Source organism: Carcharodon carcharias, chromosome 31 (genome assembly GCF_017639515.1).
Source record: "Carcharodon carcharias isolate sCarCar2 chromosome 31, sCarCar2.pri, whole genome shotgun sequence".
Lineage (NCBI taxonomy): Eukaryota > Metazoa > Chordata > Chondrichthyes > Lamniformes > Lamnidae > Carcharodon > Carcharodon carcharias.
The window spans coordinates 24,382,880-24,401,967 of NC_054497.1; the positions used below are offsets into that span (position 1 = coordinate 24,382,880).

The 19,088-nt window shown below is 42.3% G+C and overlaps 1 protein-coding gene across 1 annotated transcript in view; it reads left to right on the forward strand.

The window, feature by feature from the left end:
- LOC121271602 (heat-stable enterotoxin receptor-like) overlaps window positions 1-19,088 on the forward strand; it is a 113,080-nt gene that overhangs the window by 36,568 nt on the left and 57,424 nt on the right. Inside the window, exons 8-12 of the mRNA XM_041177638.1 lie at window positions 3,975-4,110; window positions 4,471-4,556; window positions 5,835-5,949; window positions 15,235-15,316; window positions 18,937-19,042. Coding sequence (XP_041033572.1) covers window positions 3,975-4,110; window positions 4,471-4,556; window positions 5,835-5,949; window positions 15,235-15,316; window positions 18,937-19,042 — 525 coding nt within the window. The remainder of the gene's footprint in view (window positions 1-3,974; window positions 4,111-4,470; window positions 4,557-5,834; window positions 5,950-15,234; window positions 15,317-18,936; window positions 19,043-19,088) is intronic.

The following is a 19,088-nucleotide window of genomic DNA, read 5'->3' on the forward strand; positions in this document are numbered from 1 at the left end:
AGACCACATAATAGGGGAAGAGAGGTGGAGGAAGAAATATGCAGACAAGTTAGGGAAATGCATTAACAAAAAGAACAATACTCATGGGGGATTTCAACTACTCTGATATTAACCGGACAGAGGATAAAGGGGATAAGGAAATGGAGCTCCTACAATGTGACCAAGACTCCTTCCTGACCCAATAGGGTGACTTTTAAGGCCCCCCCCCCCACCCCCACCACTGGTGTATTTGAAGGTGAGGGGGGCATGTGAAATAAAACAGGTGGCCAGCCCATTGCCTTCCTAACCACCTCCAACCTGTCCCCCATATTAAGGAGGAGGGCAGGAAAGGTACACAAAAAAGTGTCCAATTAATGGCCACTTAAGAACCTGATTCCACCTCCACTGCTGCAGTACGTGCTGCTAGGGTAGGTGGAAGGAAGGCAGGTAGCCTGGCAGGTTTCACTGCATGGGTTAAAGGCGCAGGAAGTGGGGGGTACCTCCTTCGGGGGTGTCCCCTGTGCCCTTCAGGAGAAACCCCTCCGAGATGGTACCCCCACCCTTGTGCCTCCCCGGCCTCTAAAACTCAACTCCTAAATTCCCTCTCCCTGTTGCTGGGGTCTCCAATCCCTGCCTGACCAATATGCCTGGACTTACCCTCAAGTCCAGTATCCACCTGCTTCTTTCCACGAGACTGCTTGTAGTCCCAGCAGTGGCCACTACTTGATCTTGGCGTTGATGGGATGACGGAGCTGCCAGCCAATCTGATTGGCTGGCAGCTTTCGAGGGTGGGAATTCCTGTCCCTGAGGGGCAAATGTCTCACTCTCAAGTAATTAAGGCTGCCCCCACCATATCATTCCTGCGAGGCAGCCAAATTTAAAGCAGGTGAGGTGCTGATGGGGGTGCATTCACCCCTTTATGTCATAGACCTAAGGATTCGTTACTGGATCTAGTAATGGGGAATGAATCAGAGAAGATAAAATAATGAAAAGGCCACAAACAGAGAAACAGGGCGGTAGTAGGGCACCTCCAAGGAGCGCTCAGAGCTGGCATTTTCACTGTCTCTATGTCCTTTTACGTCATATTGTCAGACCACTGCTTTTCTTGATATATGTTAATAGCCTAGACTTGAGTGTACATGGCACAATTTCAAAATTTTCAGATGACACAAAACTTGGAAGTATTATGCACTGTAAAGAGGATAGTGATAGACTTCAAGAGAACATAGGTAGGCTGGTGGAATGGGTGGGCATGTGGCAGCTGAAATTTCATGCAGTGAAATGTGATGTGGTAGCTTTTGGTAGGAAAAGTGAGGAAAAGCAAAGTGAAATAAAGGATACAATTCTGAAAGGGGTGCAGGTACAGAGGAATCTGGGGGTGTATGTGCAGTGTTTTAGGTGGCAGGGGAGGCTGAGAAAGTGGTTCAAAAGATATATGTGATGCTGGGATTTATAAATAGAGGCATAGAGTACAAAAATAAGGAAGTTATGATAAACTGTTAGAAAACACTGGTTTAGCCTCATCTGGAGTATTGTGTCCAATTCTGGGCACCACACTTTAGGAAAGTTGTGAAGAGTTTAGAGAGGGTGCAAAAAAAAATTACGAGAAACGTTCCAGGGATGAGGGTCTTAAGTTATGTGGATAGATTGAAGAAGCTGGGCGGCTTTCCTTGGAGAAGAGAGGGTGAGAGGAGAATTGATAGAGGTGTTTAGAATCATGAGGGGTCTAGACAGAGGAGATAGAGAGGAACAGTTCCCATTGTTTAAAAGGCTTGTGAACCAGAGGACCCTCATTTAAAGTGATTGGCAATAGAAGCAATGGGAACGTGAGGAGTAATTATTTTATGCAGAAAGTGGTTAGGGTAGAGTCTAGAATGCGCTGTCTGAGGATATGGTGGAGGCAGGTTCAGTTATGGCTTTTGAAAATTATCTGAAGAGAAAAAAAGTTGCAGGTATACAGGAAAAGGCTGGAGAAGTGAGACTAGCTGAGTAACTTGTAGAGAGCTGGCATGGCCACGACAGGCTGAATTACCTCTTTTTGTGCTGTAAACATTCAATGATTCTAAAAGTAAAAGAACATCTGGGAAATAGTGACCATAATATTATATACTTTAAATAATAATTGAGAAGAATGTAATATGACAAAGACTAAGGTAATAGATTGGAGACAAGCCAATTTTGAGAGTTGAGAAAATACTGTAGCTACAAGAACAGGCCAGACATTGGGAATTCTGTGGCAAGTAACTCACCTCCTGACTCTCCAAAGCCTATCCATCATCTACAAGGCACAATTCAGGAGTGTGTGGGAATAGTCTCCACTTGCCAGATGAGTGCAGCTCCAACAACACTCAAGAAGCTTGACACCATCTAGGACAAAGCAGCCGGCTTGATTGGCACTCCATCCACCATCTTAAACATTCACTCCCTCCGCCACCGATGCACAGTGGCAATAGTATGTACTATCTACAAGATGCACTGCAGCAACTCACCAAGGCTCCTTTGACAGCATCTTCCAAACCCGCGACCTCTCCCAACTAAAAGGACAAGGGCAGCAGATGCATGAGGACACCACCACCTGCAATTTCCCCTCCAAGACACATACCATCCTGACTTTGAACTATATCGCCATTCCTTCACTGTCCCTGGGCCAAACTCCTAGAACTCCCCTTCTAACAGCACTGTGGGTGTACCTGTACTACATGGACTGCAGTGGTTCAAGAAGGTGGCTCACCACCATCTTCTCAAGGGCAATTAGGGCTGGGCAATAAATGCTGGCCTGGCAAGCAATGCCCACATCCCATGAAAGAGTAAATAAAAAATGGAATAGAACTTTGGAAAATAAAATGGACAATATTAGCAAAAAATGATGTTGACCAGCACCAGGAAATATTTAAAATGGTGTTCACTTGAGTCCCGGAAAAAGGTATTCTGATAAAAAAAACAAGCTGAATACTATTAAGTGACTGTGGATGAATAAAGACATGGGAAAAAAAAATTGAGATTAAACAAACAGATATACACCAAGTGCATGGATAGTGGGGAGAGCATGCCAAGGGAGAATATGAAGTGATTAGAAGAGAAATAAAAACAAAATTAGGAGGACAAAGAGGAACTATGGCTGCACCGTTGCAGCAGGGACGGGTCCATAAAATGCGGCGAGCTATTCTAAACTCCATTGACTTCGATGGGAAGGTAAAATTCCGCTGCAGTAAAATTCCGCCCTATGAAATTAAATTATTAAGCAACATAAAACAAAATAGTAAAATATTTTACAGAAGGAAACTTTATATTTTTAAATGGAAAGTCTGATGGGAATAGGACCACATTTATTGACTTGATAATATGACAGGCAACAATAGAGAAATGGCAGAAATATTAAATCATTCAGTATTTACTAAGGAACAGGATAGATGAACATGACATCAGATGATGAGTTTAGAATAGATAGAACTTCATTTAAAATAAAAATAGGGAAAATATTAAATAACCCAATCAAAGTTAAAGAGGACTACTCTGGATGGATGACATCTGCGCATTTTAAAATAACCTGGGTAAGAGATATAGGCATTACTATATATTTTCAATAATTGATTGGAGAACTGATGCTTTGAAAAATAAACATATTGGTTGCCTAATTGATTTATGTCAATCAGTATAGTCTTGACAGTTAAGTTAGCAATAATGGGAGAATTAGGCTAAGATCCATGAGACAGTAGAGTGTACATGGGCTAAAGTGGAGATTATTTGAGTTGATAGTGTCCTTGATAAGAGACAGTGTACATGGGCTATGGGAGGAGATTATAAGGGTAGGTAGAGGCCATGGTAGGGTGGAGTGTACATGGACCTTGGATGGAACAGATGTAACGTACTACATTCCCTGTTGCAATGTTCTGTATCTGGTGTTAATCCTCAAAACGTAACTTGTTAAAGACTCTGTAGTCACTGAGATTTCCTATCAGCTGTTAAGTTAAAAGCTGAGCTTCCATGTTTTTCAGCTGTACAACGACTATATGCTGGGTTACTATGACGCTATAATGCTCTTTGGTACTGTCCTTGAAAAGCTTTTGATGAAAAATCAGAACCCAACACGAGCTGACTTCAGTCAAAACTTTCGAAATATCTCCTTCCCAGGTAAGAATAAACACTGACAAACTTGTTGTATGGGCTCAAAGAGAAAGGGCGCTGGATGGATGGAATGAGGATAGAGACTGGGGAATGGAGAAAGCACAGAGGAGAATGGAGGCAGAGAATAGAGGTGAATGGATGGAGGGAGAATAGAAGTCAAGCTGGGGCAAGAACAAATGGCCTAGGAAGCTGGAGCAGATATCAAGGATGTATGTTTGGGGAGAGGGTAGATGAGAGGGATAAAGAATGGTGAGAATAAATATACAGGAAGTGCGTACAGATGAGTGAGTCTGTGGTCAGAAAAGAGGTAAGGGAGAATATCGTGACCAAGTAAATGAACTAAAATCCTCCCTGGCTTGATTGCAGGAGCCCTGGGCCCAATACATCTCGATGAGTTTGGAGATCGAGATATTAACCTGACTGTTCTGTACACCTCGACCAAGACAAAAAAGGTAGGTTCTTTGTCCTGGCTGATGGGACATCCCCTGGTTACTGTGTAACCCTGCAGTATTATGGAAATTAATAACAATATTCCAACACACCAGGACCCTCCCCCACTGAACACACCTCAGAGCCCTCACAATAAGCACACCAGGACTCTACCCATCTCACACACCAGACTCCTACTCCAGTAAATACATTCCTGACTCCTCCCCCATTACTCTAGCTATGCCCAACCCATTACTCCAAACTGACATCTCCTCCTCCTGTATTCTGACATCAGACTAGCCTGTACAGGCTCCTCCCCTCCACCATTAGGGTCCCCCCAACATCCCCTGCCCCACTGATTCAGACTCTTCCCTCTCTCTGTTCACCACCAGTTTTAGCTTTCTGGTTTGCAAGTGGTGCCAGTGATGGGTTGGCAAATAACTACCATTGAGCAATTATGAGATGTTCAATTGACCTCCTGCTTCAACAGCTTTGGTGGAGGGGCGGGGGGTGGTGGGGTGTTGGTGTGTGGTGGGGGGAAGTAGAGAGTTCAAGATTTTCACTACCCTTTATGTGAAGAAGTGCTTCCTGACATTATGGCCCCTTGTTCTGGACTCCTTCACTAGGGGAACTATTTTCTCTTTATCTATCCTATCAAGTCCTTTGATCATCTTCACCTCAATTAGATCACCCTTAATCTTCTCTACTCAAGGAAGTAGAAGTCTAATCTCTGCAACCTATATTCATAATTTAACGTCTTTGGCCCCAGTATCATTTATGAACAAGACTAGAGATTAGTAACCATAGTTTTTTCAGTTTTTCCTGAACAAACTAGGATTAATCTCCAAGTTTCTCCACATAACTGAAGTCCATCATCCCTGGTACCATTTGAGTGAAACCTTTTCCAAAACCTTGACGTCTTTTCTAAACTGAATCAGACACGTTATTCCAGCTGAAGCCGAAACAGTAATTTATGAAGGTTCAGCACAATTCCTTGCTTTTATAGCAATGCGAAATTTTTATAGCCCAGGATCCAGAGTGCTTTTTATTAACCAGCCTTCCCAGTCCTTCACCTTCAAACATTTGTGGATGAGAACTTCCAGATCTCTCTGTTCCTGCACTCTCTGTAAAATTGAATTTGTTTATATTTACTCCTTTTGTTCTTCCTTCCAAAATGCATCACTTCACCATTCTCTTAAATTTTAGCTGCCACATGTCTGCCCGTTTTACCATCTGTCTTTGCTGCCTTGAAACCTGCTACTCTCCTCTCATTGTTTACTACATTCTTCTTGTTATTTCAGTACAAAACGTGGTTTCACTTTGACACCTGGACTAACCACACCCAGATCATTAATGCCAACCCTGAGTTTGTGTGGAGTGAAGGGCTGCCCAAAAGTGTCCCTGAAGCCGCATCAGGTAGGTTCTAGTAGGACCGCTAGGCCACAGCCAGGTAGAGGTCGATGATAGTAATGGAACTCATTGTGGGAAGCCAGTACTTGATGCATTGTCAGCTTTAGGAAGGATGTCAAGTCCTTAGAGTGATGGCGCAGAAGATTTATCAGAATGGTGCCGGAGATGAAGGACTCTGTCACCTGGAGGTGCTGGAATAGTTCTTAGGAGGTTAAGAGGAGATTTAACAAAGGTGTTCCAAATTATGAAAGGTAGAGTAACTAGGGAGAAAATATTTTCAGTGGCAGGTGTGTCAGTAATCAGAGGACAGATACTTGGCAAAAGAACCAGAGGGGAGACCTGGAAAATATTTTTAGAAAGTGGGTGTTGTGATGTGGAAGGCACTACCTGATAGGATGGGGGAAATAGATTCAACAGTAACCTTCAAAAGAGAATTGGATAAATATTTGAATGGGAAAAATTTGTAGGGCAACGGGAAAAGAGCAAGTGTGGGATTAACTTGATGGCTCTCCAGCACCAGCACTGCGATGAGAATGACTGCCTTCTGGACTATATGATTCTATGACCAACAAGTTGACTTGTGCAATCTACCTTGAGGTAGCCAACTCTGGTTGGATGTGTTCCTGGAGGTTTCATCACGTGTCATTGCGCCTCTTATCGAACCCCAATCTGACCTCCCAGTCAGTCTCCCCCTTTACCAATGTTTTAGTAGCTAACAAACTAAAAAAAAATGGCAAAACACACACATTTTTTCAATGCTCCTGAATTTTTTTTCCTTGGTTGCTCGCAGCAGTGTCCTGGAAATTAAATTTTAATTCATGGAGACTCCAGCACAGTCCTGGGGTGTTGGCAGCTCTAAAGCTGACCATTCTGAGGAGCAGTAACTTCAGGAGGACAAAGACAGATTAGTAAAATGGGCATGGTGGATGAAATTTGAAAGCCGAGAAATGTGATATGATGTGATTGCTATAACGGAAACTTGGCTTAAGGAGGGGCAAAAATGGCAGCTCGACATCTCTGACTATAGAGTTTTCAGGCAGGATAGAGAGGAGTATGAAATTGGTGGGGGTGTAGCATAATTGGTTAAGGAATCAATTACAGCTGTGAGGAGGGATGATATACTAAATGATTCATCAAGTGAGGCCATGTGGGTTGAGCTCAGAAATAAAAAAGGGGCAGCCGCACTGCTAGGAGTGTACCATAGACTCCCAAATAGAGAGAGGAAGAGGGAGACACTTTCCATCTCCAGACCCTGCAGTAAAACCTTTAAACTGAGCCTCATCCCGAGTGGGGTGCCCTGGTGATGTATTTTTTCCACCAGCTGCACGGCCTCAACTGTGACATGTAGCTCCTGTTTAGAGATCTGTTTATTAGCCCCCAGAATGACACTTCAATTTTTTTGATAACTTTCTTTTAAGATTTTGTCTTTTGTTACAGCTTTGAGGGGCTATCACTCAGGTTTAACTTGTTACTCTGTTAATTTGACCATTTGTTTAAAGTCATTCACAAAAGAGTATAAAAAGGGACCACCTCCCCGTGGGTCTGCTCCTGGACCTGGCCAAGGTGGCCATTAGCAAGTCCAGGCAGCAGGCCATGGAGGGGATTGAGACCTTCTGCAAAGAGTGGGAGGCTCAGGGGCTGGAGTGCATCATCAGCCCCGGGAAAGCCATTTTAATTAATCAGATCAGTTTCCTTTAAAGTTTTTGTCCTTAGTTACAGTGTCCTTTAAGGGGTTGTCACTTATTTCATTGTTAATTTATTTATTTTATTGGTTTATTGTTAATTTAAAAGAGCACAAAAAGAGACCAGGGAGATGGTGGCATAGTGGTACTATCACTGCACTAGTAATCCTGAAACCCAGGTTAATACATTGGGGGCAAGGCTTCAAGTCCTACCATGGCAACTGGTGAAATTTAAGTTTATGCTTCTTTAATGGGCTGTCACTTAGTTAATTATTTTATTTTATTAGTTTATTGTTTATTTAAAAATGCATATAAAAAGGTATGCCTGAGGTCTGACGGTGGGCGTTGCAGGGAAAGGAGTGCATCATCAGCCCTGGGAACACTATTTTAATTTAATCTGATAAGTTTCCTTTAAAGTTTTGTCTTTTTGTTATAGTACCTCTTTAAGAGGCTGTTAATTTGCTTAAAAGTGAACCTGTTAATTATTTTTATTGGTACTTAAAATAAGACCATAAGATGTAGGGGCAGAAGTAGGCTATTCAGCCCATCGGGTCTGCTCCACCATTCAATGTGATCATGGCTGATCTGATAATCCTCAACGCCACTTTCCTGCCTTTTCCCCATAACTCTTGATTCCCTTACTGATTAAAAATCTGTCTATCTCAGCCTTGAATATACTAAACGACCCAGCTTCTATAGCCCTCTACGGTAAAGAATTCCACTGAATCAGTATCATCCAAGAGAAGAAATTCCTCCACATCTCTTTCCTAAATGGGTGACCTCTTACTCTGAGATTATGCCCTCTGACCCGAGACACTCCCACAAGGGGAAACAACCTTTTATCATCTACCCTTTCAAGCCCCCTAAGAATCTTATAAGTTTCAATAAGGTTGCTTCTCATTCTTCTAAACTCCAATGAGTATAGGCGCAACCTACTCAACCTCTCCTCATAAGAAAATCCCTCCACACTGGGGATCAATCAGGTGAACTTTCTCTGGACTGCCTTGAATGCCAGTCTATCTTTAGGTAAGGGGACCAAAACTGTTCACAGTATTCTAGAATTCTAACTAGTGCCTTGTATAGTTTTAGCAAGACTTCTCTAGTTTTATACTCTATTCCCTTTGAAATAAAGGCCAACATTCCATTTGCCTTCCCTATTACCTGCTGATCATATATGCTAGCTTTTTGTGATTCATACATGAGGACTCCCAAATCCCTCTGTGTTGCAGCTTTCTGCAGTCTTTCTCCATTTAAGTAATATTCAGCTCCTCTATTCTTCCTGACAAAGTGCATAAGCTCACATTTTCCCACATTATATTCCATCTGCCAAATTTTTGCCCACTCATTTAACCTGTCTATATCCCTCAGTAGACTCTTTGTGACATCCTCACCACTTGCCTTCCCACCTGTGTTTGTGTCATCCGCAAACTTGGCGATAGTACATTTACCCCTCATCTAAGTCATTAATATATATTGTAAATAATTGTGGCCTCAGCAGTGATTCCTGTGGCACTCCACTAGTTACAGGTTGCCATCCTGAAAATGCCCCCCTCTCCCAACTCTCTGTTTTCTATTTGATTGCCAATCCTCTATCCATGCTAATATATGACCCCCAACACCATGGGCTCTTATTTTATTAAGTAGCCTTATGTGTGGTACCTTATTGAACACCTTTTGGATATCTGGTTCCCCTTTATCTATCCTGCTTATTACCTCCTCAAATTCTAATAAATTTGTCAGGCATGACTTCCCCTTCATGAAGCCATGCTGACTCTGCTTGATTATATTATGTATTTCTAAAAGCTCTGCTTTATGCCCTTTATAATAGACTCTAACAGTTTCTCAGTGACGGATGTTAAGCTTACTGGCCTATAGTTTGCTGTTTTTTGACTTCCTACCTTTTTGAATAAGGGTGTTACATTGGCAGTTTTCCAATCCTCTGGTACTTTTCCAGAATCTAAGGATTTTTGGAAGATTACTACCAGTGCATCCACTATCTCTGCAGCTACTCCCTTTATTATCCTAGGATGCAATCCATCAGGTCCAGCAGACTTATCAGCCTTTAGCCCCATTAGTCTCCCTTGTACTAGTGATAGTTATTGTATTTATTTCCTCCCCCTCTTTTACCCCTTGATTATTAATTATTTTTGGAATACTATTAGTGTCTTCTACCGTGAAGACTGATGCAAAGTAATTATTCAACTCCTCTGCCATTTCCTGGTTCCCCATATTATTTCCCCAGCCTCATTCTCTAAGGGGCTTATGTTCTCTTCCTTTTTATATATTTAAAGAAGCTCTTCACAGAATCACAGAATTTTAATGGCATAGCAGGAGGCCATTTGGCCCATCCTGTCTGCACCTGCTCTCCAAATGAACATTATGACCTATTGCCATTGCCCTGCCCTTTCACTGTACCCCTGCACATTGTTTCTAGTCATCTAATGCCCTCTTGAAAGCTTCGATTGAACCTACCTCCACCACACTTCCAGGCTGTGCATTCCAGACCCGAACGAACCACTCATGTGAAAACATTTTTTTTCACGTCACATTTGCATCTTTTGTAAATCACTTTAAATCTGTGCCCTCTCATTCTTGATCCTTTTACGAGCGGGAACAGCTTTTTCCTATTTACTCTGTCCATCCCCCTTATGACTTTGAACATCTCTATCAAATCTCCTCTTAGCCTTCTTCTCTCTAATGAGAACAGTCTCAACCTCTCCAATCTACCCACATAGCTGAAGTTTCTCATCCCTGGAACCATTCTTTTAAACCTCTTCTGCACCCTCTCCATTGTGTTCACAGCCTTCCCATAATGTGGTGCCCAGAACTGTACACAATATTCCAGCTGAAGTCTAAAGAGTGTCTTATATAAATTCAGCATAACCTCCCTGCTTTTGTACTCTATGCCCCTATTAATAAAGCCCAGGATGCTATATGTTGTATTAACTGTTCTCTCTACCTGTTCTGCTACCTTCAATGATCTATGCACATTTACACCCAAGTCTTTCTGCTCCTGCACCCCCTTCAAAATTTCACCCATTATTTTATATTGTCTATCCATGTTCTTCCCACCAAAATGCATCACCTCACATTTTTTCGCATTGAATTTCACCTGCCACCTATCTTCCCACACCACCAACTTGTCCATGCCCTTTTGAAGTTCTACACTGTTTTCCTTGCAGTTTACAACACTACCAAGCTTCGTATCATCCGCGAACTTTGAAATTATCCCCTGTATACCAAGATCTAGATCATTAATATATATCAGGAAAAGCAAGGGTCCCAATACTGACCTCTGGGGAACTCAGCTACAAACCTTCCTCCAGCCTGAAAAATATCCATTGATCATTACTCTCTGCTTCCTATTTTTCAGCCAATTTTGTATCCACATTGGTCCTGTCCCTTTTATTCCATGAGCAATAACTTTTCTCACAAGTCTGTTGTATGGCACTGTGTCAAATGCCTTTTGAAAGTCCATGTACATCACACCAACAGCATTACCCTCATCAATCTTTTCTGTTACCTCGTCAAAAAACTCCAGCAAGTTAGTTAAACACAATTTCCCCTTTAGAAATCCAAGCAGGCTCTTCCTTATCGAACCCATATTTTTCCATGTGACTACTAATTCTATCCTGAATAATTGTTTCTAGAACAAAAACAAAAACAGAATTACCTGGAAAAACTCAGCAGGTCTGGCAGCATCGGCGGAGAAGAAAAGAGTTGACGTTTCGAGTCCTCATGACCCTTCGACAGAACTTGAGTTCGAGTCCAAGAAAAAGGACTCCTTTTTCTTGGACTCGAACTCAAGTTCTGTCGAAGGGTCATGAGGACTCGAAACGTTAACTCTTTTCTTCTCCGCCAATGCTGCCAGACCTGCTGAGTTTTTCCAGGTAATTCTGTTTTTGTTTTTGTTTTGGATTTCCAGCATCCGCAGTTTTTTTGTTTTTATTAATTGTTTCTAGAATCTTGCCCACCACAAAGATTAAACTGACTGGTCCCTTACTGTCCATTTTTATATTACGTGCTAGTTTACCCTCAAAGTTTATTTTCTCCCTCTTTATTATTTTTCGGTCATCTTTGGTTGTTTTTTTTAAAACTTTCCCAATCCTCTGGTTTACCACTAATCTTTGCCACAATGTATTTTTTTTCTTTCAAACCATGGTTGGCTTATCTCCTTCCTAGAATCCTTCTCCCTCGCTGGGATATATCTTTGTTGTGAGTCATGAACTATTTTCTTAAACGTCTGCTGTTGTTCATCAACCGTTGTTTCTGCTAAACTCCTTTCCCAGTCCACTCCAGCCAACTCTGCCCTCATTCCTTTGTAATAACCCTTATTTAAGTTTAGCACAGTTGTTTCCGACCCAAGCTTCTCACTCTCAAACTGAATGCTAAATTCCACCATGTTATGTTCACTGTTTCCTAGGGGATCTTTTACTCTGAGATAATTTATTAAACCTGCCTCATTACACATTACCAGATCCAAAATAGCTTGATCCCTGGTTGGATCCACAACATATTGTTCTAGGAAGCTGTCTCGAATACACTCTATGGGCAGAATTTTGCCGTCGGTGAGCAGGGGGCGGGGCCTGCTCGCTGACACATAAAATGACACAGGATGACATTGAGAGGAACCCCCGACATCATCCCGGCCCATTTAAATTTTCAGGAAGGCGAGCCCGCAGCAAAATCAGTTGCGGGCCCGCCGACCTGTCAGTGGCCAATTGAGGCCATGGCGGGATCAATTATACAATTAAAGGACCTGCCCGTCTAACCTTAAGGTTGTCAGGCATGCCCGGAGCCCCGGCGGCAAATAGATAAAACATGAAACCTCATCGACCGGCGGGATGAGGTTTCATGTAGGGTTTTAAAAAGTTTAATAAAGTTATTATGTAAATTATGAACATGTCCCATCTCATGTGATATTGTCACATGAAGGGGACATGATAGGGATTTTATTTTTTCTATTCTTCATATTTTTCAAAGTGTAAGCGATCTCCCTGAGGCTGCACGTAGCCTCAGGGAGATGTGCTCTCGTTCGTGTGCATGCGTGAAAGAGCGCACTCTCACTTTTGGGGAATCCACCCCCCACCCCCGCTCGCACAGGATGCGCATAGCGCTTCCCACCGGACATCACGCTGGGTGGGCCTTAATTGGCCCGCTAACGTAAAATGGCGGCAGGACTTGCTTCTCCGGCGGGGTTTGGCTCCCCACCCACCGGAGATTGGGTCAAGCCTGCCCGTCTGACAGGTGGAAAATTCTGCCCTATGAATTCTTGATCATGGCTACCTCTGCCAATTTGATTTTCCCAATCTATATGAAAATTAAAGTCATCCTTGATTAATGTCCTATCTTTTTTACATGCCCTCATTAGCTTCTGATTTATTGTCTGTCCTACAGTATAGCTACTGTTAGGGGGCCTTTAGACTACTTCCACCATTGTCTTCTTTGCCTTGTTATTTCTTACCCCCACCCATACGGATTCTACATCTTCTGATCAGTTTGAGAGTGAAAAACGTGGGTTGGAGAGGGAGCATGCATGGTTCACTGGTAAATTCGAGGCCTGCCGTGACTGTTGGGCACCACAGGGGTTGGAGTGTATTGTTGCTCCTCCAAAATGATATTTTAATTTAATTTGATAAGTTTCATTTCATGATTTTTATTTTTGTTCCAATAACCTGAAAGGGTCCCTTTAAGGGGTTGTTTTGTTTATTTGTTCATTTGTTTAACTGATTAATCAAAATCAGTATAAAGAGATACTTACACCCACTGGAATGACATTTTAATTGAATAAGTTTCCTTTGATGTTTTAGTTTTTTGTTATCATACCCTGAGAGTTCCCCTTTAAGATTTCACATTTTTTTATTTGTTTATTTGATTTCAAAAGAGTATAAAACGGGACTGCTGGGACACTGAGTTGGTTGGTAGGTAGGAGGCAGAGATATGTAATGTTGCATTCTGTAAATAAACCAACTATCAAAAGAGGATTTGTGTCTAGATTCATACTTCACCATCTGGCACCCTTTAGGACCACCAAGTGCAATGTTTACAGAGGCAGAGGTTGACGTGCACAATTTGTACATGCATGTGTGCTTGATTTTCCTCTTTGTCCCTTTCCTCCCTCTTTCTGCTCCAGCAGCTGTGGGTGGAAATTCTCACAATAGTTTCATAATAGCATATCATTTGCCAGAACGGGAATGGCCCCGAGTGGGAGGGGCCAGAGAGTGGCAACGTGAGCTGAGAAGGGAAGACAGCTGGGTTGGGGGGGGTGGGTGGGGGGTGGGGTGGTGTAGAATGTGAAAGCTACCTCCATGTCACTGTCACAACCATACAAAAAATTCAAAACAAAGGAAGGGGGCTAATACATAACCCCAGCAGTCCACAGGTTCTTAATATACAATGAAGGGATTTTGTTTTAACTCTCTTTATTCCTGAGGGTAATCAGAGGTGAGATCAATCAAGAATTTAAAGCTTCTAGTCTAAACCAGTTGCTTTTATAAATATGAAAACACTGTTAGACATTAATAAAAACTAAAAATGTAACCTGAAACTCAGAATGGTTAATTCTTCTGCATCAGGAAACTGAGAGGTAAATAATCCAAACTGGGCCACCTCATGAACTATATCTTATTCACTTTAGAATGGCCAATTTTGTATCATTAGAAATTTGTGAATCACTTTTAGGGCAGGTAGTGGCACCATTTGGAAGAAGTAATACAACTTTACACACTTTCACACTTTTTGCACAATTTTGCGCACTTACTGTTTATGTAGTTATTATGTAATTATATATTTATCCAACCAGAGGAGCCCTGTTCTGGAGGCTATTCCTGCTCCTCACTCATTGTTAGAAGGTTGACAAGTTAGAATAAGGGCTGTGAATAAACTCACACCCATGTTTATAGTATTATTCCACCTCTGTTCTACCCACAAACTGGATACGTATAGCCCCCTGTCTATAGTTGCAAGTTTATATCAAGCCCAAAACCATTTGGAGGCTATGAGGGAAGGTGATGGTATCAAGATTTGAACTCCCATATTGAAAATACCATTGAAAACCAAAATACCTAACTAGCGTTTCCAGGTTACAAGGTGGAAAAATGGTGAAAAAAAACATGAACTTAAAAATCAGTCTGGTTTTTCTTTGAAAAATACCCAGCTCAAAATGTCAGTCTGGCTGGTCCAGGTACAACTCTTCATTTCTCACCTAATTAATCTAGGGTTGCTAACCCTTAAAGATTGTCCTCGAGTCCATTTTCAGAACAGTGCTGCAGACAATGCCCAGGAAAATAGGGACATTTAAAAAAAAGATCATTTTCTTTGAACCTTACTTTTGTTAATTCTAAAAATATTGGAGATGGGGGTAAAAAAGGCTGTTTGACTAACAACCAAGTTGAATCCGATCTGAAGAGCCTGTTTGCTTTCCAATTGGCCAGTGCAACTGGACTATGGACCAATAGCAGGAGTGTTCGGGGTGGGGCACTTCGAGGCTGGAGGTCACAAAATGAAACCTCCAAGAGTACAACCAACCGGATTGGTGCAAATCCCTAAATGCAATGCGGACATTTGATCCCTGGTTCCACTTTAACACCATCTTATTTTCCCCCAGCAGATAATCCGAATCTGGAGGTTGCGGTGATAGGTCTGACTGTCACTGTTGTGGTGGTTATAATGATTGCCTTAATTGTACTGCGGTGAGTTGCAGAAGTTGTTCCTAATGAAGAACAGAAGTAAGCAAAATGCTCCCTGTGGGGACCCACTGGTGTGATAAAAGACAACAGGAGTTAAACGTCCACCAAACCTTGGTTAGGTCACTATATAAATGAGAGGTTATATTGAGAGTGAGTTAACATCTCATGTGATCCTATCAGCATCATGCTTTCTCCCTTATGTGCTTATCCATCTTCCTGTTAAGCACACCTATGCTATTCCATGTAGCAGCAAGTTCTACATTCTCACCATTCTCCTGAGGAAGGAAGTTTTGTGATCCTGAGTTATTTATTAATCACAGAATCACACAGTGCAGAAGAGCCCTTCGGCCTACCAAGACCACTGACACATGAGAAAAACTTGACCTACCTACCTAATCCCATTTTCCAGCACTTGGCCCATAGCCTTGAATGTTATGACGTGCCAAGTGTTCATCCAGGTATTTTTTAAAGGATGTGTGGCAACCCACCTCCACCACCCTCCCATGCAGCACATTCCAGACCATCACCACCCTCTAGGTAAAAAAGTTTTTCTTCACATCCCCACTAAATCTCCTGCCTCTCACCTTGAACTTGTGTCCCCTCGTGACTAACCCTTCAACTAAGGGGAACAGCTGCTCCCTATCCACCCTGTCCATGCCTCTCATAATCTTGTACACCTCGATCAGGTCACCCCTCAGTCTTCTCTGCTCCAATGAAAACAACCCAAGTCTATCCAACCTCTCTTCATTACTTAAATATTTCATCCCAGGTAACATCTTGGTGAATCTCCTCTGTACCCCCTCCAGTGCAATCACATCCTTTCTATAATGTGGCGACCAGAACAGCACACAGTACTCTAGCTGTGGCCTCACCAAGGTTCTATACAACTCCAACATGACCTCCCTACTTTTGTAATTAGTTAATTTTATATTTATGGCCCCTAGTTTTGGACATCCCCTTTAATGAGAAAATCCTCTCTACATCTACCTTATCAAACCCTTTCATAATCTTAAAGACCTCTGTCAAGTTACCTCTCAGCTTTGTCTTTCCTGTCCAGTCTTTCCTGATTGTTATTACCTCTCAGTTTTGGTGTCATTATTGTGAATCTTTCTCCAGTGCCTTTATATCATTTTTCTAACATGAACACCAGAAATGTGCACAATATGTCAAGTGTGGTCTCGCCAAAGTTCTATACAAGTTTAATGCAACTTCTTCATTTTTCAATTATATCCATTTAGAAATGAGACAGAATGATTTGTTTTTATAATGACTTTGCTAACTTGTGTCACTACTTTTAGTGACATCCTTGAGCTTGGCTGAGACTCTGAATCACTGAAAAAACTTAACACATAGGGCACCTATCTAAAAAATCAGGGGAAACATGTCTCCACTGCAGATGGCTGTCCTGCAGCCATTTAATGGCCAATGGTTCATTAATTGGCTTGAGATAGGACTTTCACCCCGTCATGAAGCTATTAATGTATATAATGATTTGGAAAATATTTTTCTTTTAAAATAGAAGTTTAGTCTGCGGGTGTGTCTTAATTGGATTAAAGCCAGCTAGTCTGGGTGCTTTGATGGGTCCTGGTTTTGATCTGGAAGAGAGATAGCGTGCATTTGCATTTTTTGAATAGTGCATTCAAGAAGGGAGGTGATAACTGATGCCTTTCTAGCGGCTACCAAGCAATATGTTTGTATTACTAATAAAATTAGTACTATGAAAGGGGTTTCATTGTTTAAATGTGAAGTTCAAAGAGGCTGGTGAGACAATGAGAATTTGAATTCAATCAGTGGCGGTAGGTATAACTTCAGCAGTTTTCGGTGTGCAGAGCAGAGGCAAAAGGCAGTTGTAGGCCTCCAATTGGCTCCACAGTGAAACAAACCTCATTTTGAATTCGTAAGGTGAAAATGCTTTGCCTGGTGTCTGGTTAAGTCTGTGGGTTGCTGTTGCCTTAATGGAGATTCGTTTGGGAATTTGTTAAAAGTTATGATAGTAATAATTTGTAGCCATGTATATATATATTTTAACCTGTGTAAATTAATAAAATGTTTCATGTAGTTTAGTGTAAAACTTTGAGAACTGGTGGTCTGATTCCTGAATTTAGAGTCACATCTCAAACATAACACTTAAAATTATAGGTTATGACAGTTGTTTAAAGTTTCCTTCCAGGATTTTTAAATAACTCCGCTTTACCAACTGCATTGGTCATACCACATCCCCAGCAACAGGAAATCCAGACTCAGAGAGCTGCTGGCCAATCAGAGGCCAGCAATTCTCCAGTCCAACAGCACCACTGGGAGTGGTGGCCACTGCAGGTATTGCAGTGCGGCCAAGAGGAAGGCATGCTGCGCTGGAGTTAGGACCAGCGGCAAGTCTGGAGGTTTCGCTTGGTCCTGCCAGTGGGTGGGGAGGGCATGAGAGACCTGGGGAAAAAGGCTGGGGCTGGGTCAGGTGCCCTGTTAAGGAGACACCCACTGCCTGCCACTAGTCCAGGCAAGGAAAGCTGCCAGGCTGGCCGTTTGGCATGGGGCTCTCATGCCAGTCGCTAAATCCCGTTGGCAGCAGGATCAGGCCCTTAAGTGGACATTAATTGGCCACAACAAAAACAGAATTACCTGGAAAAACTCAGCAGGTCTGGCAGCATCGGCGGAGAAGAAAAGAGTTGACGTTTCGAGTCCTCATGACCCTTCGACAGAACTTGAGTTCGAGTCCAAGAAAGAGTTGAAATATAAGCTGGTTTAAGGTGTTGTGGTGGGGGGCGGGGAGAGAGAGAGAGAGAGGGAGAGAGAGAGAAGTGGAGAGAAGTGATATCCTATCACTGCTTTTGCCTACAACCACACCACCCCCCTCCACGTCTCTCTCTCTCTCTCTCCCCCCCCCACCACCACAACACCTTAAACCAGCTTATATTTCAACTCTTTCTTGGATTCGAACTCAAGTTCTGTCGAAGGGTCATGAGGACTCGAAACGTCAACTCTTTTCTTCTCCGCCGATGCTGCCAGACCTGCTGAGTTTTTCCAGGTAATGCTGTTTTTGTTTTGGATTTCCAGCATCCGCAGTTTTTTTGTTTTTATATTAATTGGCCACTTTTGGGCCTCAATTTGCTCATAGGAAGATGGGCCACCTGACAGCCCCTATGCCACTGGCAAAATTTTAATTGGGACAGGGGTGGAGAGGTAGGCGGTGGGCACACATCATCTGGATATTACATGCCCCCCTCCGCCTTTAAATCCACTGCTGAGAGGGAAGTGTTAAATCCCACCCATTGACACTTAGACAAGATGCTGTTTGTGACAGTCAGTCAGTCTTAGTTCCTCACTCATCCCTTAAAACTCTGTCTTTTTGAAGTTAAAACTTTTAGTTATATTTTCTCCTAGCCTATGACAAGACTTATTATAATTCTCCACCATACAATATTGAACGCTCCCCTCCCAACCATTTTTATTTAGTTTCTTCTACAGAATGGTAAATATTTCCAGATACTTTACCCACACTGTCTTTAATATGAATCTGTTCAGTTTAGATGATGGTTCTGCTGCTTCCATCGGTTCAGTTATTGCCCCAGTTCCCTGCTGCTTTGCTGCATATTACTTATTTAATTTACCAAATCTTTTGCCATCAGAAAGTACAGAAAGGAACGGAGAATACGTTTAAAGAAATGGTCACACATTTCTAACAACCAAATCATACCGCTGGAGGGTGACGAGAAAAACAGCATCAACCTGAAGGTAAATCTGCTCAGATATGTTAACAAGCAGAAACAGAGGCTGCCAA